At 38.2% G+C, this 22,729-nt stretch overlaps 1 protein-coding gene across 2 annotated transcripts in view; it reads right to left on the reverse strand.

Annotated features, from left to right (window-relative positions):
* The window catches only part of LOC124171032 (microsomal triacylglycerol transfer protein), a 106,583-nt gene that overhangs the window by 43,956 nt on the left and 39,898 nt on the right, over nt 1-22,729 (reverse strand). For both annotated transcript variants that reach the window (XM_046550174.1, XM_046550173.1), the window contains 3 exons: nt 20,541-20,744; nt 4,593-4,739; nt 4,337-4,505 (listed from right to left, as the gene is read on the reverse strand). In XM_046550174.1, coding sequence (XP_046406130.1) covers nt 4,337-4,505; nt 4,593-4,739; nt 20,541-20,744 — 520 coding nt within the window. The remainder of the gene's footprint in view (nt 1-4,336; nt 4,506-4,592; nt 4,740-20,540; nt 20,745-22,729) is intronic.

Raw genomic sequence — 22,729 nt, forward strand, 5'->3', positions numbered from 1 at the left:
TGTTTCCATTGTGTTCCTTGGCAAGTTTGAGGTTTCATTTTGCCCTTTTTGTTTTTCCCTCAAGAAAGGGCTTGCCCTATGCACAACAGCACCCTTCCCCATATTTTGCTCCTCTTTCCTCTTCATGACTTAGCAATTACCTCTCCTCCCCCATATCCCACCCATTTCCAGCAGCAGTGCTCCTGCCGCCTGACCATGTATGCTTTGACACACTTTGTAGCCTAAGGAGTCTTGGGACAATGATCACACACACAGCAAAGGGGCTGCTGCCAGAGCACCACTGTATTTTTGATGTGGCATGCATGCCAGCAGTTAGATACATGACGTACATGAAGTAAGATAATAAATGTGAGCAAGCCACGACTTCCTGCTCATTCGCTTCCCTCCCTCGGCAGACTGATGCTACGAGTGCAAAAACGACCTACATCTCTTCTTTATTCCCGCTCTGTGGATTGCTCTAAGATGTAGTGCATCTCTTCGTCCTGATGCAGTCATATACAGTAAAACTTTGATTTTACGCAGTTGGAGGGACCGAAATATGGACACTGTGTAAAATCAAAGTGTGTAAAATCAAGAGTTGGTATTGAGGAGAAGTATAGTTTTCAGGATAACTCTTGCTCATTATTTTTAGAACCCCTTTTAGAAATTTTTAGAACACTTTTGTATGGTTCTGATTTGAGCCGGAACCGGATCCAGAAAAAGTCTCATTATGTGTGGCTTTATGGTAAAAGAGCATGAATTCCTTTTCAGTCGTATCAGATATATGTTTCCTGGATTAAATTATACTCATTTGGAGGCAAGAAAATGAAGCCTAATAATCTTATTTACTCACAAGCAACACCACAGATGACGTGTTACCTTGAGAAAAACAACGTTGCATTCCTGAACAATGTTTCCCATGGTTGAATAACATGGTAGAATTTCTAGAATTTCTGGCGCTAAGATTACATCTGTTACCCAGGAGAAATGTCGCAATGGTGATACTAAATGCTCGCAGAGAAGCTAATTTTCGAAAATATTCTCATTAAAAGCAGTTTTCAGGAAATCCATTTAACCACCTGCAGACAAACAAAGATTGGAGATTGAAGAAATGAGATATCTGAGGATAGTTATCCAAATTAACCCCAGTAACAGAGAGCAAAATTGTGCTAATACATCACAAAGGCTTTACACCCTGTGGGCCTGGGTTCAAGTCCTGGCAGTAGCAGAAACTTATCAGAGATGGCCCTATCCCTACTTGAGAGTAATGTGGAGGGCACTTCCAGTGCACCACTCTGTCCAGCGAGACGTTAAGCCCTCGTCCCTTTAAGGCCTATCATTACAACCTGGCTAATGCCAATATAGGGTTCCTATCCCCCCAGCCCTTACTTCATGGCTCTAATGACCCCAGCTATCAGTTACCTCCTTCCAAATAGCATACCAAAGATAATACGTAGCACATAGGACCCGGGATATTAGGAAAATCAGATTTTTCCGGTGTTTAGATCACTTTTTTAAAGTGAGCTATTTAAATAACCGCGCAACTACCGTCATGCCGCCAGTGATGAATAAAAAAATTATTAATAGTCCGGAACAATCTTCCTTCTTTATAATTTTTACGTATTAAAAAACCATTTTCCCATGAAAATTTAGTATAAGTAGATAGAATCTACCGGGTATAGCTCCTCTGTCGGCATTCTTCCGCGAATTCAGCGCCGGGACCTTCGGCTCACAAGCCGTGTGACTCATCTTAACGTAATATTTTGCTTCCCCATAGCTGATAACAACACCGGACACTTTTTGTATTTCGATTTAATGGTACTAAGCCATTCCTGAGTTTAAAGGGACTGCCTTATCACTCACGTCTTGATTTGACTTCAATGATTGCATGACGATTGTCGACGCGAGTTATTCTCCGAGGGCATAAACTCCCGTTCCGTTAAAAATAAACGCTTGCCACCTAGCGGAGTTAAGCTAATATATATTGAAGTTCCAACAATGTTTCATTTAAACCCACTGAAAATGAGATACAAGTTGAATCAGCTCTAATAAGCACGCCGCGCAATCAACTTTCCCTCGCCTCCATTCGTCCCGCAGATGTGGGGTTAGCCCGCGGAATGAGACGTATGCTTTTACCATCGTGTTGAAACACCATCGACTTACGTCCATACTAGAAGTACGACTATCTTTTTTGGATCACCTTGGAAGCCAAAATGTTGGCACGGGAGGATTTTTAACGGCTAATTTCGCCGTTATATTTCGCTGGGGCGAAGGAAAACATCCCGGTCAAGGCGAATGATTTTTTCTCTGTGGAGTTATCGCACAATTTGTGCATTGCGGGTGACTCACGTAAAGTTATTACCGTGGCTAGTCCCGGTATACTTAAATTCGTTCTTGTATTCATTTTTGTAACTCATTTAGACGAATAAATAACCTAACTTCATATTGCTCTAGTCGGGTTTTTCAAAACAAGTCGAAAGACAACTGCGTAAAATCAAGATTAGCGGCCTCTTTGGGGCTGGGGTTATGCTGCGCAAAATCGAAAAAACTGCGTAAAATCAAGAAAAGATGTAAAATCGAAGTTTCGCCATTGGAATTCCCTATGCTTTCCGGCCGGACTTGAGTGTCGCTGCGTAAAAACGAGACTTGATGTAAAATCAAAGTGCGTAAAATCGAAGTTTTACTGTATATCAAAATATACTTTTGTATGAGTCACTAGAGTAAATTGCAAATGGTTGATTGTCAGTTACGGAAAGTGTTGGTCACCACCAATGTCAATTGCAATTGATGTTGCTCAAAGCTCAAAATACATGGCTGATCAGTTGCTTGCAATTCAAATAACGGGATGTTCAGTCATGACTGAAACCAATCACAAATAGTACAATGCAAATCCACAAATTCAGTTGGATCAAAGAGCTGCTGCATAGTACACCTAAAAAACAGTGGCTTTAATCTTTGATCTTGTGGATTGAAAAACATTACCATCTGACTTAATGGAGGAGTCATATATTGGAAAAACACCTTTTGAACCAAAGCTTTGAAGTAATTAATGTTATAAATAAGTAGTGGCATAAGTTTAGAAGGAAAATATAGATTTAAAATTGATTGATACTTCGATTAGAAATACCATGACGTAAGAGGAAATATATGTAAGCCCATCATTATTTTTCAATATTGTAAGACATGGCCGATATATTCTCTCCCTCACCCCTCTCCACAATAGCCAAGGTGATAAGCACCTTCATCCTCCCAGCACCTACCACCTCCCACCAGCGGCCATGCTTGCATATCCAAGTAAGGGAAAAGTACTTAGCACCCTGAGCATATGATGGCATGCAGGCCAATAGCAAGTGAGACGATTCTCATGGCAAAATATGGGAATATAAGAGAATATTAGTATATCAGAATTTGAGACTTTTTTAAATATTAGGGATAGAATATATTTTCCTGAAAATTATTTTTTAAAGGATTATTCAGCAATATAGTATTTAAATAATCTAAATGGCATTGTGTTTGGAGGAGGTGACTGATAGCAGATGTTATTTGCATCATGAGGAAGGGTAGGGAAGGAAGAGTGGAGTAGGTTTGCCATTCACTCTCAACAAATAGTGCCACAGCTTAGCGTCCACTCCGACATACAAGGCCATCTTATTAGAAATTGGATGCTAGTAATTTTGCTGGTTAGTTTTATTTTTGCTGTAAAAAAATATCAAAAGTGTTGCTGAATCGCTGTTATTTAATGAACCTGTATGGGTGAGGGTGGGGAGTTGGGGAATACTACCACCAAGAGTTCAGCCAGAACTTAATCTCCATCAGAGGCCACAAGTCGCCACCAGTACATTTAATGGAAGTAATGGCTTTCTAGAAGAAACACTGACAATGAAAACGAAGATGGGTGGGTGGCAAGACCATTGCCAGAAAATTTTTTGGAGATGCGCTAGTAGAGGGAATATACTATTTGTGGGTTTTGGGGGTTGGAGAGTGTGCACCGTATCTCACAAACAAGTCCTGCCACTCTCTATGGCCTAGGTGATCAGGTTGCCACACACCCTCTAAACTTGTGAACAATCATCGCCAATGCCTCTCCACTCGAACAGACACTAAGAGCATTGCTGCCCCAGGCTAAACTGCAAATGCTGAGCCTCAGCAATTGGGTGAAGCGATCTAGCCATTTGAAAGTGTCAGTGGGTGGGCATGGTCAAAATGACTTTTCAACGGCTAATTGACAAAACTCTCAACGTGCAACCAAATAGGGACATGACTCCCATAATTTTAAGGTTAATCGTGTGACTCCACCCTCATCAAATCCAGAAAAAAATATAATGTTTCAAAATGTACGTGCAAACAAATATATTACCTGAGAGTTTCATTGATTGTTTTGAAATAACTTTCCCACCAACATCTTGCATCAGTCTTGATTTCACTTCAACAACTTCACTGGTACCAACTTTACTTAATATTCTGTCTTCAGTTCCAGCAAAAGAAAACCTGGATTCTCTTTTAGAGAATACATCAACACCAGTGATCTAAAATATTGCAAAATTTGAATTTAAAAATTTCTATTATGATGAGTCACCTATAAATACAGTCAATAATGATTGAAAAACACTTACATTATCAGGATTCTTGATTGAAAAATCTCTGGCTATGACACAGCTTGATTTATTCTTTTCAAAAATGTTGCTGTCATCAGTCTTATAAGACACTAAGCACTGACCTGAAGCATCATTCTCAACAGACTCCACATTGCTAGGTCGAGCCTGTAAAAAAATGACAACCATGATGGTAAAACATCTCAAATAGTTTAATCTGAGACCTGATATGAAGAGAGGCTTAGGCAGCCCCTTGAACAAAAAGAAAACATAGCCTCTACAATTTACTTTGATAAGGTTGAATTATTGGCAAAAGAAAAATATTATTTCCTTCACCTGATAAAGGAGGAAATGAAAATCACAAATTTTAATAGCACTAACAATCTCAATTGAGAGTAACTGCCCTCAGTGTGAAGATGAGCAACCTATTGGAGAGCTGGCAGAGTTTCTGTGCATCAGAGAGTTTTCCCGAGCCCAATTCCCTGACCACAATGTGACTAGAAGATCTGGCTAAAAATAAACCATCCCTAACAACTCAAGTGCTCTTCCCAGTCCCCAAAATGCTCAACCTTTGGCCTTAACATCATCTATCTCAACATTCAGTGCTTATGGCAGAAAGGCTTCCTGCTAGATCTGCTAATGCAGGAGAATGACAGTTATGTTCTTTTACTAGCTGAACACTGGCTAACAAACCATGAAATATCAACCTTTAGTGTTAGAGGCTACAATCTTATTTCCTCCTCCTGCTGTCAAAGAATGAAGTGTGGTGGCATGCCTGTTTATTGTAAACCTCACATAGGCCTAAAAAGTTCAAGACTAATAAAATTTGTAGAATCTGTGTTTGAGTGTGCAGCATCCATTCTAGCAGTGAATTCATGAAAATACATTATTTACTTGATATAACGTTCACCAAGTGGTTAAGTTTGTGACTTCTTAGACCTCTTCTCAGAAACTGTTAATTTCCTCATCTCCAAACACATGGATGGCATAATAATTTTTGGTGATTTTACTATTGATCTATCAAGCAACTACCCTTATAAGTCATCCTTTCAATGTGTTAACATCTTTTGGTTTAAATGTCATAAATAGTGAACCAACCCGATTAACTTCCCACTTCGAAACCCTCATTGACCTGATAATTAGCAATCTCCCTAAGTCGTGCTTCTCCTGTACTGCTTTTGATTCTCTCACATCAGATCACCCTGCAATTAATATCAGCATAAAAATTGAAACCCCCACCCCACCTCCTCTTGTACCCATGTCACAGCTGCTATGGAAAAATTCCTTCATGATCTATCCATCCTGATCAAGAGGACCAACCATGGATATTTCAGTGTTTACACGTATGATAATATAATTTATTCTGCTTCTTTTAATATATTAGTTACCTATGTTCCCATTTGCTACTGGTGTATTTGAGAATGTGCTTTGAATGATTTACATTAGTTTTATACCATTCAAATTATGAATTTCTAAGTATTTTTTAAATGAACGTAATTCACTTTTCAAGAATACTAATGTATAGGAATAAAATTTCAATAAGCTGTAAAATGTGAAAAAACTCAATTAAATATTAATTAAAAAATAATATCTCTCAACTCTATAAATTCAGTGCGAGTGTTCTGAAATTACGAATTACAATATTTTAGCCAATGAGGAAGAGATCTAATGTTTGGTTCTTTCCCAGTGAACAATAGAAGATTTCTCAGGTTTTGCACCAGGTCAGGTCCTCCATGTCTCCTTCCAATGTTTCGATAAGCAACTCGCCCATAGTTTTCAGGGATTCAGGAATTCAATGATTGGAGGACCTGACCCGGTGCAAAAACCAAGAAATCTTTACTTCTAATGAGGAAGAGCTTTAGTAAGATTTTCTCGTTTTTTTTCCTTTGCTATTCAGTTAGTTCTCACACAAAATCTATTCTCTCACCTGTAGGGATAAATAGAAATCATTTACAGCTGTAGCCATTATTATTCAGCCAGGTAATCAGGAATATCTGGTCACTTCTTAGGCTGTATAAAGGATTGGTCTTATCCATTTTACAGTATGTGTCACCTATTTGGAGACCTTATGCAAAGTAAGCTAAGTTAAAATTAGTGGGCGTTCAACATAATTTTTTAGATTTGCTTCTTATAAATTGGGTATGCCAAAGTTGATAACTGACCATAATTATTTTTGGATCTCAAATGATTTGTACATTCCTTCCATAGAAAATGCTCATAGATTTAATAATGCCTGCATTTAATATTTCTAAGGGTTTTATAAACTGTGAGCATCTCTCTATCCAGAGATTTTCAATTCAATCTTTGTGCTCAGATGTTGCTCAAGGAATTTAATTTATTGTCTTATTTTGACTTTTTAACCCATCCAACCGGCTGCACAGATTGTGGAACACTTTGCCTCCAACTATCCAAGATGTCACATCTTTTTGTCTCATGCAATTCAAACACAAAGCCAAATTTTTGTAAAAAAAGTTTTGGATCGTTTACTGTTTCAAAAGCTTATGATGATATCTATCTTATGATATTCAAATGCGATAATAAATGACATATGCTATGAAAATTCATTAAGTATCCAATAAATGCATGTTAGAGATGCACCTTTTTTCCCAGAAATTGCAGCCAAGAATGGAGGTGCGTGTCTCTTACACGAATGTCTTATCTCCCCCCCACCCTCTTCCTCGGTCGCAAGTCCAAGGTGAACAGAGTGGCATTGGTTTCCAGCTGAGTCAGTCATCTGATACCCTAGGTCAAACACAAGTGGCAGGCAGGGGAATTTCTCCCTTCGTGACGTATTTTTACAATGCTTCTGTTTGCATTTCTTACTCATAAGCATCGCGTTGTCACTTCAGTACCTCAGAGGAGAACATGGATAAGATTGCATGAAGTTTTTTGCTCCGTACGGCTCGCAAAATTTACTTCTACAAGTGGGCATCCCACGGGATTTATACTGCAAATAGTAATAGCATATCAAACTTAGTTAAAACGCGTAGTTTTGAAGGACAATAGCTTGTTCAAAGTCAACATTTGTCTTGCTGAGTAATTTCCTTTACGCTAAGGCCTGATTTTTTCAAAAATCATCTTCAGGTGCTATTATGAGGATTATTGCAATTGAAAATTATAATGGTGTTAAGACCTATAGATTAAAAAAATTATACGAGTGTGTTCATTGTTGGACTAAATGGCAGATAGAAAAAATCGGAAATGCTTGTAAGTGAAGAGCATTGGAGGAGAGGTAGAGGGGAAGGACCGTGCTCCCTCAGTCTTTCAAGCAACGAGGGTACGAGTGAAGGAGCAAGGGACAAACACATTCGATCTAGCATATGATGTCGTTGCCTTCAAAGCGAAGGCGCAGCATTGTGATATACATAGTTTGCTTTGCCTGACGCTTCCTGTCAGTCACGTCTTGCTTGAAAGTGCTCATGCTATGCTTGTTTCTTCCAAAATTGTGCTGTTGGGACTCCGTTGAATATAAGTAGCCTTGTTGTATTTGTCGTAATTTCATTGATTGTTAGGCGGCATGACATTTGCCGGGTCAGCTAGTAAAATATAGATAAAAACCAAAGTAATTGCCATTGGATGAGGATAATGATACAATCCTTGAATACCTGCTATGGTGCATCTTCTAGAATGAAGAAATTACAGAGGAGGCAGACCGATTTCTAAGGAAACATCCCCACTTTTAATATGGGTCGAGTTGGTGAACAAACAATTACCAGCCAGGAAAATTAATCAGAGGAAATAAAGGTCAGAAAATGATTCTAACCAGAGAGTAAACAAGCATCACTAATTACTTCACAAATTGAAAACTTTCTTTGTATTGATATTATGAATCAGTGACTATGAAAAGTTCAGTTGTAGGAACATATTTTGAAATGAACACCTGTGATCAGAATATCATAATATTTGGTGGTTGTTTATGTTGCGAATGTATTATGAACTTCACGTACTTTCGTTATTCTTTTGTATAGTGGTGTGGGCGTGTTACCGCCAAAACATGTGCTTTCAGTCTGTCTCGTGATCTTGAATAAAACCCATCATGGAACAAGAAAAGTTTTCTCTGCTGCCCATTATTTAACAGGTTATGGGCCCAGTCTATTCAAGATAACGCTAAAATTGTGTTTATAAAATATGGCGACATCAGGAATTTTGCAGTTTCCGCAATTGTCAGACGACAATTTTTCCAATTGGAAATTTAGAGTGGAAGTGCTGCTCGAAGAAAAAGGGGTCCAGGACGTATTAATTGATAGTGGTAAAAGCTATGAAGATCTATCGGAGACAGAGAAGAAAAGTTTTCAGACTAAAGACGCGAAGGCTAGGTCGACAATAATTCAGTGCTTGACAGATCGTCATCTAGAATACGTGAAACATTCGAAGTCGGCCAGAGAAATGATGACGTCTTTAAAAGGTATCTTTGAGAGGAAAAGTATATTTTCTATACTATATGTTAGAAGGAAATTGTTATCGTTAAAGTGCGGCAGTGAAAACTTGCAAGAACATTTTATGAAGTTTGATAGTTTGATACGTGAACTAGAGTCAACAGGAACTATCATGGAAGACAGCGACAAAGTGTGTCATTTGTTACTTACAATGCCAGGGAAATATGAGGCTGTTATAACAGCATTAGAGACAATTTCATCGTCAATTTCACTTGAGTTCGTCAAAGGAAGACTATTGGACACAGAATTAAAATTTAAAAACTGTCAGTTGGAACCGGAAAACAAAAGTGACTGCTCTTTTGGTGCATTCTCGTATCAAAACAGAGGATGTTTCGAGTGTGGAGATCCGCATCATCACAAATCCCGGTGTCCCAATTTGAGAAGCCAACAATCCAACTTCCGAAGAAGACGCGGAGGTAGGCGGTACGTCGGCAGAAACTCAGGAGGCTACTACCGCGGAGCTCATGGTTATAATCATCCTGCGAGTGCTAATGTGACCACACAAGATGATGAAACAACATTCGTCGCCCATACTGTGGGTCTGTTAGCTGGTGAACATGACCATGATCTTAAGTTTGTTTTGGATTTCAGGAGCGACAGAGCACCTTGTACGAGAGACATTGCTCCCACTTATGGCAAATATTGAAAATTTATCACGTCCCGTGCGAATTCAAATTGCAAACAGTGACAAACTTACAGCAGAAAAGCGAGGTAAACTACGTGTAAGGACCAGTGAGGGTTTTACAGTAAATTTAACAGCCTTAATAGTTAAAAACCTTACTCTAAATATTCTATCAGTGAGAAAAATCAGTAACACAGGAAAGGATGTTGTTTTTAAAAAGGACAGAGCAGTGATACATGATAAAACAGGGTTCAATATGGAATGTAATCTAATAGAAAATTTGTATCTGGCCAATTTCATCCAGTGCAAAGAGGAAAACTGAAATGTCAATTAAAGTGAAAGACTTATGGCACAAAAGACTAGGCCATATTAATAGAAGAGGCCTTAACACATTCAATGAGGATGATATTTTCACCAAAACCTCCAGTGACGGATGGGTGATTTTCCTTCATAATGGTGGTCTTGGAAGTAATACTACAGAATTTGCAATTTTTTTTGTTTCTATTTCAAGCAAATTGTAAAAAACCCTAATGACATACATGTATGCCACCCGTCACCAGTAATTGAGAATTCACGCAACCCGCATTACACACATGCAATTTTACCTTGTATGAAGGAGTGAACTTTTCATACTTCCGTTTATAATACTTCTTCTACCATTGATTCCTTGGGTTAATGGCGGAAATATCTTGGAATAGGTGTTTACGTGTATTTTTTTTGTTTCAACGGCCGTAGATTTAATTTTTTCAAGTCCCAGAAGTAGAACACACAATGAACGGCAAGAAAAATATAAATTTATGGGGTAAACATTTTTTTAAATCTATGTTACCCCAGAGTTATTGCAAAATTGAAAAATTTCAATAAAAATTCTCACAAATGTTAATGATATATTTGAAAGCAAGGCCTTATAGCCCTGGTTGACTTTCACATTCTGGGCAAATTGCAGTCACTGTCCTTCGGATGCCTTCACGGTTAGCGGAGAAATGAAGAGCCTGCATCATTCCTAAAAACCTATCACGGCACATTTTCTCCCGAATATCGGTACTCACACTAATTCTGACCTCCAATCGTTAAAAATCGTGTTAACCCTAATTGCGCCCATGTGGTGAAGAAGGCCCAGCCAAGTTTCCAGTTCTCCCTGTCCAACAGCTTCCAATCCATTATGCCTTTAGTGAAGGCCCTAGGTGAAGGATTTCGGAGGAAAATGCTTTCTGCATTTTTCTCCGTCTATGAGAGGATTATTTCAAAGAAAATATCATTTGCAAGTTAAAATAATCCATGGGAGTGCCGCTGGTAGGGAGGGACTCCAACCTTGAGCCTTAAAAATTATCCAGCAAAATAGTACAATTTGTGTAATGGAGTGTTGCATATGTGATTAATACCTTAGTTTTTATGAAAACTAAGACTGTATCTGTACCTAACACTAGAATGAATTAATGACCTACAAAATGAAAACACCATAATGATCAGAGGACAAGTAATTGATGCGGAGCAATGACTGAGAAAATATGCCGTAAAATTAGGAAAAAACCCAAATTATGTAAAAAAACGTAATTTGCATTAATTATTTTAAAATTATTAATTAAGTATAAAATACGACCTTTTGGACCGCATGGAAACATTTTGGAATAAAATAGTAAGTTTTGAGACGGGAATACACGTTATTAACAAAAACTAAGTCTGATAATAATTTTTGTGGTTGCACATAAGATATGAATAAATTAAAAAATAAGATAAAAATACTATTTCAAGGGAATAAATAATGGTTTAATGCCGTAATGCTTAAAATAACTCTGAGTCTATTCTTTTCCGCAATTTCGTTTACAAAGCTAAGGAAACAAATAAACGAGTAAAAAAATACAGACCAATGCTGTAGATAATGTAATGCAGTGTTGCATACGCCATTAATATGTTATTTTTTATGAAAAGGAAGAAAAACTGCAACTAACTCAACACGTATGAATAACTCAGAAAATGAAATAAAATCGAAATGAATAGAGGATTGGTAATTGACGTAGGGAAACAAATGGGAAAGTATGCCGTAAAAGTAGGAAAAAGAACCAAAAAAATCACCCAGGATACACGTAATTTGCATCAATAAAAAATGTTCCTAGCAAAAGAAATTCAAATATAACATCATTAACTGAAGCACTGCACTAAGACCATTTTTTTATAATGTAGTGAGTACGAAACGGGGATAGATATCTTTAGTAAAAAAGTTAGTCTAATCATAATTTTTGTGATAGCGCATAAAATATGAATAAATTAAAAATGAAGGTAAAAAAACAAATAAAAAAAAATAATCCATATGTAAGACATGATTATGATATTTACGATAAGAATGATGAAAAAGAGACGAAGGAAATGAAAAGAAAAATCTCAACCTGCGAAATTGTTCCAAAAACAGCAGTAAAGTAAACAAAAAAACACTAAAAATGAAGGAACGCGTAGAACTAGAAACGGACACTTCCGCAATGGTGTAAGGTCAATCCCGAACTGCGGGAGGGTGAAAAAGTAACGCTAGGCGCGCTCGGAGCACCCTAGTGACCAGCGGAAAAACGTACTCCCGAAGACATACATTTATGTCATCCGCCTGAGTGGAAAAGCCCTCATGACATACAGTAGAACCTCGGTTATACGACCCTCAGTTATGCGATGACCTCACTTACACGCCGATTTTTTTTGGTCCGGTGAATAACCCCGTATGAACCCATGTATTTCCAACCTCAGTTATGAAACTTTTCACTTATACGACGAACTCGGTTAGGAAACGCATTTTCTAGTCCAATGAGATAAAATACCTTACTTATACAACTTTTCAGATAACTACTCTACGAGATGGTTGCGGTGCGCGCGCCGATTTTAGTCATAGGAGCGGGGGTAGTATGTGCTCATTACATAGATATATCAATGAAGAATAATAAGTTTTAATAATGAGTATTGCTGTTTATTAGATATTAATTTTAACTGCCGTAGATGATCGTTAATCCGGAATATCTATCACTAACGGAAGATTTTCTAGAAATTTCCAAGGTTATGTTTTCCGTCCCAGCGAAATAATACCTAAATGAGCCATTAAAAATCCTCCCGTACCAAAATTTTGGCTTCCAAGGTCATCCAAAAAAGATTATCTTATTTGCAGAATGGACGTAAGTCGATGGTGATTCAACACGATGGTAAAAACAGCATGCGTGGTCTCATTCCGCGGGACGAATTGAGCCGGGGGAAAAGTTTTCTTACGCGGCGCGCAGATCAAAACTGACCCAACTTGTATCTGTAGGTTTAAATGAAATATAGTTTGACCTTGAGTTGCATTTGGCTTGAGTCTGCCTGGTGGCGTTTATTTTTTAACTGAACGAGAGTAAGTACGAATACCCTCGGAGAATAACTCGCGTCGTCAGTCGTAACGTAATAATCAAAGTCAAATTCAAAACGCGAAAAATAAGGCAGTTCCTTTCTACCCAAGAATGACTTATAACCATTATATCGAAGTACATAAAGTGTCCGGTGTTGTGATCAGATATGGGGAAGCAAAATATTACGTGAAGATGGCTCACACGGCTTGTGAGTCGAAGTTCCCGGCGCTGAATTCGCGGAAGAATGCCGACAGAGAAGCTATAGCCGGTAGATTCAATCTACTATTGCAAATATTTCATGGGGAAATTCTTTAGTGCGTAAACATTATTGAGAGGGGAGATATTTCCGAGCTCTTAATCTATTTTTGCTCATTCATCACTGACGGCAGTTGCGCGGGTATTTCAAATGCTCACTTAAAAGAAGTGATTTAAGCACCGGAACGGAATATGCCGGTTACCAGTGGCGTAACTAGGAATATGCTTTGGGGGTGATGCTAGTACTTGAGGCTACAACCCTTCCCCCCCCACCCCCCCCCCCCCCCCGAGGCTACGGGAATTCCCGGAAAATTGAAAAAAAGGCATGCCTGTAAATATGTTTCGCATCATTTTGGCACTTAAAATTTAACTTTAAGTATATCCAGTTGCTGTATATCAAAGCTAAACTTATGTTTTAATTTTTTTTTAGTTCTCTGAGGCTTTTGAGGGGGATCTATCCCCTCATCCCCCCACCATAATTATGCCATTGCTGGGTGCTCCATATTATCTATGGCATGGTATTTAGAGGGAGGAAACCAACAGCTGGAGTCATTTTCGCAATGAGGTGAGGGAGGGAGTATAGAAACCCTGTGTTGGAATTAGCCAGGTTGTAACAATAGCCTTAACTAGGGCTTAACGTCCCATCTGCCGGACAGTGTGTTGCACTGGAAGTTCCGTCCACACTACTCACAAGCAGGGATACAGCCATCTCTGAAAACTTTCTGCCTCGGCCAGGACATGAACCTGGGTCCATAGGGTGTGAAGCCTTCGTGATGCATTAGTGAAATTTTGCTCCCTAATTACGGGGTTAATTTGGATGACTTTCCTAAGGTATTTTATTTCTTCAATCTCCAATCTTTGGTTTGCCTATAGGTGGTAAAATGTATTTCCTGAAAACTGCTTTTAATGAGTCAACTTTTTTTTTAAATTGGCTCCTCTGTGAACATTTAGTGTCATCATTCCGAAATTTCTCCAGTATGATAGCCTTGCAGCTTAGTGCTGGAAATGCTAGAAATGTTGTTCAAGAATGCAAAATTATGTTTCTCTTAAAGTAACACATCATTTGTGGTGTTGCTTGTGGGTAAATAAGATTATTAGGCTTCAATTTCTTGCCTCAAAATGAGTAATTGCATCCTGGAAACAAACCGGCTCCTATAGGAAAGAATTTCATCCTGAATACCGAAAAACCTCACATATGAAACTTCCTCACTTATGAAACTTTTTTTGGTTTTCCGCTGAAAGTTTCATAAGTGAGGTTCTACTGTATATATATGTCATCCGCACTGAATGTGTTAAAATGATGAATCTACCATACAGTGAGGAAGTATGCAGTCCGTGTATGAGAGGAAAAGCAACTAGACTACCATTTAAGCCAGTACAGCATCCAAGATCTAGCAGAATTGGTGAACTGCTTCACAGCGATGTAGGAGGACCTGTGAATCCACCAACAGCCAATGGTGAGAGATTCTACCAGACAGTTATGGATGACTTTTCTCATTTTTGTGTAGTGTTTCTACTAAAATCCAAGTCAGAAGCTTCTCAAAATTTAATGAACTTTATACGGCAGCTGGAGACTGTACGAGGTAAATACGTGAACAAAATAAGATGTGATAATGGAGGCGAGTATACTTCAAATGAACTGAAAGATTTTTGCACGAAAAAAGGAATCAGGTTAGAGTACACTCTACATTACTCTCCTCAAATGAATGGCAAAGCTGAAAGGTTGAACCGTACCCTCCAAGACAAAGTAAGGACCCTTCTAGCAGAAACAAACCTTCCGAAAACACTATGGGGAGAAGCAATTAGATGTCCTGCATATCAACTTAACCGATCACCAACTAATGCACTTAATGGACAAATTCCAGCTAAAATATATCTTGGCAGACTAGATATTGAAAAATTGAGAATATTTGGGTCCAAGGCATGGGCATACAAGCTACCCAAATGTGACAAGTTAGAAACTCGAGCAAGAGAAGTCAGAATGGTAGGGTATCATCTATGTGGCTATAGATTGTGGGATCCTGTGACAAATGAAATAGTCGTTTCTAGGGATGTGCGCTTTAATGAAAGCAATATATTTTTCAAAGGTCAAGAAAAGGAAAATGAGAGCACAATATGTGAAGACAAAAGTCATGAAAAGGAGCAATCTGTGGAATCTGAAATTGAAGATAAGGAAGAGGAAAATTTGTATCGAGAAAAGGAAAGAAGACAAATTCGTAAACCCAAGAGATTTGAAGATTATGAACTTTATACTACTTACTGCCTTTGTGCACATGATCCCAAGACTTATGACGAAGCAGTTGAAATGGGACAAGAATGGCGAGATGCCATTCACAACGAGTTGGACGCACATGAGAAATACAACACTTGGACACCAGCTGTATTACCAAAAGGGAAGACAATAATAGATACCAGATGGGTATTTAAAACTAAAGCTGATGGAGTAAAGAAAGCCAGAGGTTTTCAGGAGGAAGAGTCATATAATGTGTATTCACCAGTTGCTAGGATGCCCACCATTAGAATGATGTTAGCAAAAGCTGTTCAAGAGAAGTGGAGCATCAAACAGCTTGATGTACCCACAGCATTTTTGAATGGGGAACTAAATGTAGAAGTTTACATAAAACCTCCACAGGGTGTGTCAACAAATGTAGAGGTTTTCAAATTAAACAAAGCTTTGTATGGTCTTCGTGAAGCTCCTAAGTGTTGGAACCAACGTTTTGATGACTTTGCTGTGTCTAATGGTTTAGATCGTTCCAGGAATGATTTCTGTCTGTACACAGGAAAAGACATTTGGCTTTTAATATTTGTAGATGATATTTTAGTAGCAGGAAAATATGAGAAAGTTGTTGAGAGACTGAAGAAAGAGTTTAATGCAAAAGACTTAGGGGTGCCCAGACATTTTTTGGGGACCGTGCTAGTATGTGAAGGTGACACTATTTCCATTTCTCAGGAGAGCTTTATAGAAAAGATACTGGGAAGATTTAGGATGGAGGATTGCAAAGGGGCAAATACTCCAATGGAACCTCATTTCCAAATAGATTCATCAGAAGAAATTGTAGATGTTCCCTATTGAGAGCTCATAGGTAGTCTTATGTATATCTCTGTGATTAGTAGACCAGATATAACATATGCAACTTCATACTTGAGCAGATTTCTAGATAGACCTACTAACCAACTGTGGAAAGCAGGCAAGAGAGTTTTACGCTATCTCAAGATGACTAAGGAGCTAGCTTTAACATATACAAGAAACAGTGCTTTGGAAGAGATAAATGCCTACGCAGATGCAGATTGGGCAGCTGATAAGAGTGATCGCAAAAGTGTCAGTGGATCAGCTATATTCTACGGTGGTAAACTGATCCAGTGGACATCCAAAAAGCAGCAGACAGTCGCCCTCTCTACAGCTGAGGCAGAGTACATCGCAGCAGCCAGCACAGCCTCGGAGATGATATATGTACGAGGAGTAGCTTCAGATCTCAGTCGAGGAAGGGAAGTACCAGCCCACTTGCTTGTAGACAATCAGAGTGCTATTTCATTAATTGAAAGTTACAAGAACAGCAAACGTTCTAAACATATAGACATTAAAGCACATTTTATTAAAGATCTTGTTTCAAAAAAGTGGATAAATATAAAATATATACCAACTGATGACAATGTTGCAGACATTTTTACTAATCCATTGTCATTAGGAAAATTCAGTATTCTAAGAAATTGTTTATGTTTATATTGAAAGGACTTAATCATTTTTGAGTGCATGTATGTCATTTTGAAGGATTAATGAGTGTATAATTATTTTTGAAAGAGACAATTGATTATAATTTTGTTTTGTGAAAGTGAACTTTAATTAAATGACCAGTTACAATTTCAGGTCATTGTGTTTAGAGTATTTTTCAATGTTTTATTTTGGTGACTTGAAATTGAGTGGGGTTGTTGTGAATGTATTATGAACTTCGCGTACTTTCGTTATTCTTTTGTATAGTGGTGTGGGCGTGTTACCGCCAAAACATGTGCTTTCAGTCTGTCTCGTGATCTTGAATAAAACCCATCATGGAACAAGAAAAGTTTTCTCTGCTGCCCATAATTTAACAGTTTATACACAAATATTGTTTTCATTAACAGTTTGCCTGCCTGTCAGAAATGAATCCCCATCAATGGGAGTACTTAAATGAATACTATCTGCTTCATTAACTCCATACAACAACCCAATATAACTCATTTCCTACATTGGTAGGTTGTAAAATACAAGTATGAGTTATGAGAAAGCAACAAAGGGTTGTTTCAGATGCTTTCAGAGTAATGACGTGCTTGTACTTCCTTGCCAAAGCCATCTTCACTAACTCCTGTTCATAAAACAATTTCAAGCAATCTACCTCAAAAAGAGTATGCTCCGGCATCCCTTTTGCTGTCTAAACAAACAGTTTGGGGCTACACTGCTAAGAGTGAGTCCATCTAAGTCACCGTAAAAATAGTCAAATTGAGGCTGCGAGCTGAGCTTAGGAGAGCTACGGTTCCAGTCCACGCTCAAGTGATACATTTTTTTACCCAAACCTAATGTAGTTCAAGAAAATGATTTATTTTCTCTCCTCATATTTTTTTGGTGGTGGGAAAGGAATGATGTGTGATGTCTGAAAAATGAATTTGCTTACTTATTAGAAAAAATAGGGCAGAGGCCACAAGGCTATCTCAATTGGACTGTAGTAAGTGTCGCTTGCCCACAATCCTCAGCCAAGCAAAAACATTTTTCTGTAGTTAGACTAGCAAAACAGAACTACAGCAGACTCCTGATTATCCAGATGTGGTTTATCCAGGTTGCGGATTATCAGCGCATGATTTTCACTCTCGCTCAATTTTTTCCCCGACCTTTATAAAAAATCGGATGCACAATCATCGGAACTACTGCACTAGTGCTGGGATACATGGGGCTTATTATTTCCGTTAGAATCCCCTTCATGAAATGGAAGCAATCACGCACTAGCTGCATTCACGGGAACTCGGTGTTCCTGTTTTCTAAGCCTCGCTATGAACGACCGCACTCCTTGATCACGGATACACGTCGCACAGCAGTTGCAACCCGGACAACTAGTGCAAGACGCGACTATGTGGCGTGGTGCCTGACAGTGTAGTTTCCGCCGTCGAGCAGTGGATTTGAAGCATTCGTGCAAACCACTTCTCTGTATCCGTAATCACTCAGCCACGGATGTGTGGTTTTCTAAACCAGGCCTTAAATGGAGCATTAATAATATAAGTGCAACCATGTTATCGCTGCTAAAAAGATCGCAAATTGGCAAAGAAAGCTTTCATTGAATCCGGGAAGCACTCTAAAATAACAGTATAACTGCATAAATAATTAAAATAATAATAATAATATATTGTATGTTTTACGTAAATTATGAGCATTGCAAGACATTTAAGTGAAAGTTTGGGTTATCCATGTTTTCAGATAATTCATGCAGTCTCTCCCCATCATTAGCCCGGATAATCGGGACTGTACTGTATGTAATTCACTCTCCACCCATTGATACGAAATGATTTTTTTCTTGTTGAAACATGCATATGGCTCATTCCTTCTCAATTCAACAAATGACTAATCCTTAGGGCCTCATATTTTGACCAAGAATTATACATCGGTGTACATATATTCACCTCAAACTAACTACCTGAAGACCATTTTGCAAAAATATTTTCGTACATTACGACTGTTTCGCAATTTTGAAAAAAAATGGTGTGCACCAAGTACTTCCATCCTTCCACCAAATTATCCAATAACCAATATTTATAGGTCATTCTCTATTTATAAGCAAAGACTTTGCATATGGCATTTAGTGATACTAAAATTAATTTAATGCCATCTCCAATTATTCTTTACAAAAATATTAAGTAAATTTTCTCAAATAATCAATCTCTGAATAGCTGCAAACATTTCTTTCATTATCTGGACATATCTAGCTTACTATTCCGAAAATATAATTAGTGGCAATTCATACATGCAATTTTAAATATTAAAACCATTACATTTCTCTCCTGCTTGGCAATCTGGGTCCCCCATTAGCAATGCATAGGTAAGGTTATAATTTATGTCTGTTTCATTAACACACTTCTTCCTGCATGTTGTGTATAGAATTTTGTAAACACCTTCTATTAATAACGGTTTCATAACTCCGGTTCTTACCACATCAGCAGTGGATTCAGGTCATTGTTTTTGTAGGGGAAGATTGGTTCATTACTCTACACAAAACCTTGGTGCAATGGAATAATGCATATGATGCCTAATATTTGTAGAAAAGTGGCTTTTCGATATTTATTGATTATTATTTTACAAATTCTTTTTTAAGCTGGTCAAATAAAAACTTTCATTGTAGCTACCTAAAAAATTACCATCTTCTCAATTTTTATAGAAAATACAGCAGGGTAGCCCCCACTCTTGACCCCTCCTTTATCTGCCACTGCATAAGGGTCAGCAAATATAAACCCCAGCTGTATCGGGAGGCCATCAAAATTAGAAAACAAACATGGAACTTCAATAGAGATGAGTGCCTCCAAGGAAGCAACAGTTGGATAAGATAAACATGATTACTACCACCTTCCCTTCTTTGCAAACCCACTTGAGGCATTAAAGAGCAACTTCCTTGCGGTACCATTCCCATTGAAGAATAGGTCAGGTGAGGATGGAAAAACTAAGGACAACCTGATCACCCAGTAAGACCCAAAAGAAGTTTATTATTTAGGCCTAAACCAAGAATTCAAAAGTAAAAGCTATCGAGCATGATGAATTTTAAGTGATGGCTGTATATGTACTGCCTCTACTTAGATAACAATGAAGAAGGGGGCAAGACTTTGCCATTGTGTTCAAGATGCTGCTTAACAGATTTAAGTGCTGAAGGCTTGTTTTCAGTGGCCGCTAGGAATTCTATTGAGAAAAATGAAGTGATTGATGTGAAAATAAAAATGGTGGAGACGGAACGTTTTATATCCATGTATGAGAAAAAAGGGTTAAGACATCATAGTGCATGCCTGATTAAGGCCATGCTCATAGGCAGAAGCTCCATCAGCATGAGCGCCACATGCTAATGGACCTTCCCTCATCTATTCTTCGAACCTAGTGGAAACAATGGGTATGAAGCAACTTTCATTACCATATGTAACAATTGATATCTACTCTACATAAAATTGAAAATAATGACACCAGTTCTGGCATGAAATAAAATAAGGGAACAGGTCCATCTGAATGGCAAATTTCCAATGAATAGGATTTATACGATTTATAAACTACAGACATTTGCAATGGATAGGAGAATATCCATACCTGAAACAATGATGCCATTCCTCTCTTCAAGTTTGCAAGGGAGACTTGCTCCTTCTCATCCAAATATATACTCGATATAATTCCATCTTTCCAGTGAAGAAGGAATGGACTGTTCACAAATTCATCAAGTTTGGATGCATGGCTCACAAATCCTTCAGGAGCTGGTGCCTTCCGTGATTTAATGTGCAGTTTAGGAGACAGTACCTGGAAAAAAATTCAAACTTTGATATAATTTACCAAGTTTAAGATAACATGTGGAATATGTAGTATATCATTGTATATAGTATATCTGGAATACGTAGTTTACCATTATGTGCTACATCTTCACTTTTCTGTTGTATATCAAAAAGAAACACTCACACGGAAAAATAAAACTATATATTTCTAATAAACCCCATGCGGAGAAGAATTGCTCCCCATCTCTGCTCATCACTTAACTTTCCTGGCGCTCATGCCTTCAGGATATCCTGAAAGACTTTTACCCCCTCCAACCATAAGTTCACCTCCCAAATTTTCCCTTCTACTCCATGGATCATTAATAAGAGGCCACCTAACCTAAGTACCATCTTCAAAGCCACCCGCCCTCTTCAAAAATCGCAGTCTTCAGTCACCACCACCACCCCATCAACTGCCCTAATCTTGTAAGTCTAAGTTTTAGTAAAAGCTCAAATTCAAAAGCTTGAAGGTAACGGAAAATCATGATGTATTTATACATAACAGAAGAAAGCCATTAGGAGGCTGTTATGGACAGTGAAAATAAGTCAAACTGGCCATTCAAAGTTGAAGAGGTCATAAGCAAAATCAGAAATTTTACCTAAGGGGAAGAGGTAGTGGCTCCCACTGGCCTAGAGGACAGCCTATTGAAAATGAAACCATACCAATAATATTTTGTGTTGCTGGATCAGCACAAACAGACAGATAAGTTTTCTAAAATTCTTAAGTTCATCACACAAATCAGTTAAATTTAACATGGAACATGAAGTGGACAAAAAATTTATTTCCAGGATGTTTTAAGTTGAAATTCAACATACAGGAAACCACCTTTCACACATCAAGTCATCCCTCCTGATTCACATAACCTGATTTCACAGAAGCTGGTTAGTTTATTATCCCTAATCCATAGACTAACTCACTATCATTTCCAATAATATGTAGACACCCACGAGCCCCACTGATGTGGTGGTGTCGGTAAAAACTAGGATGGTTGGCACATAAGGTAACCTGCAGCCCACACCCATGCGCCACCCAGAGCTGATGAGGACAGACGCGGTGGCGATCGGGCTAGCAAGACAGGAGTTAAACTCCAGGCGCAAAAGCCCTTGCAAATCCTAAGCACTGAGGACACTCATGTTCACGCACAGGTTAAGCTGTGGGAGTGTTTTCTTTCAGGCTCCTTGGCGAGGTTTTTCCTCCCTTTACGTTCATATTTGGACTCAACGCTCACACAGGACATAGATGTGGCTCCATAGCTGAGTAGGTTTGTCTCATGCACTTATGTTTTCAGTCATTATTTATATAAATGTCTTAGTTATATAAATGTAATAGTTAAGTGGTGCGCATGGGAGTCTAAATATAATTGAAAACGATAGTACATTCCCATGTCTAGTAACCACTATAATCAACAGCCTGATGTTCAAGGTTCATAACAAAGAACAATGGATATGGTAAAGGATTCACCGACTAGTTGCCAGCAAAGAAAAGTCAGCAACAAGATGTCAACCTCACCACCTCCCTCACTCCACAATAGGAAATTGAAACCTGGAAATGGTGTTAAAAATTAAAATCTCTCCCATATAATTGCCATTCAAAACCCCCAAGATAAATTCAGAGTTCCTTTTTATATCCCTTGCATATTACCCTGGCTCCTGCGTAAATGCAAAGACAAATTAGAAAAAGAAAATTTCAGAGGTGCCTTCAAGCTTCGATGCAATGCTTAATCTCGGTCAGAACATACCATAATGGCATTCTGGCCCCTCTCAAGGTACCCCAATTGGGGTACTTTGGACATACTTTAAACTTATGTTAAAATCATTTTGAAATGATGAAAAAAAGATTTGTAACGTTGAAACAGAGAAAGCTAATATGTTTTCAAAATTATGTTAAAGTCATTTTAAAATGTTCTCGCAATATATTTAAAAATAATTTTTACATAAGATTTTGCTACTTGGGACATAGATCCGAGTACATAA

This window comes from Ischnura elegans, chromosome X (genome assembly GCF_921293095.1).
Source record: "Ischnura elegans chromosome X, ioIscEleg1.1, whole genome shotgun sequence".
In the NCBI taxonomy this organism is placed as follows: domain Eukaryota; kingdom Metazoa; phylum Arthropoda; class Insecta; order Odonata; family Coenagrionidae; genus Ischnura; species Ischnura elegans.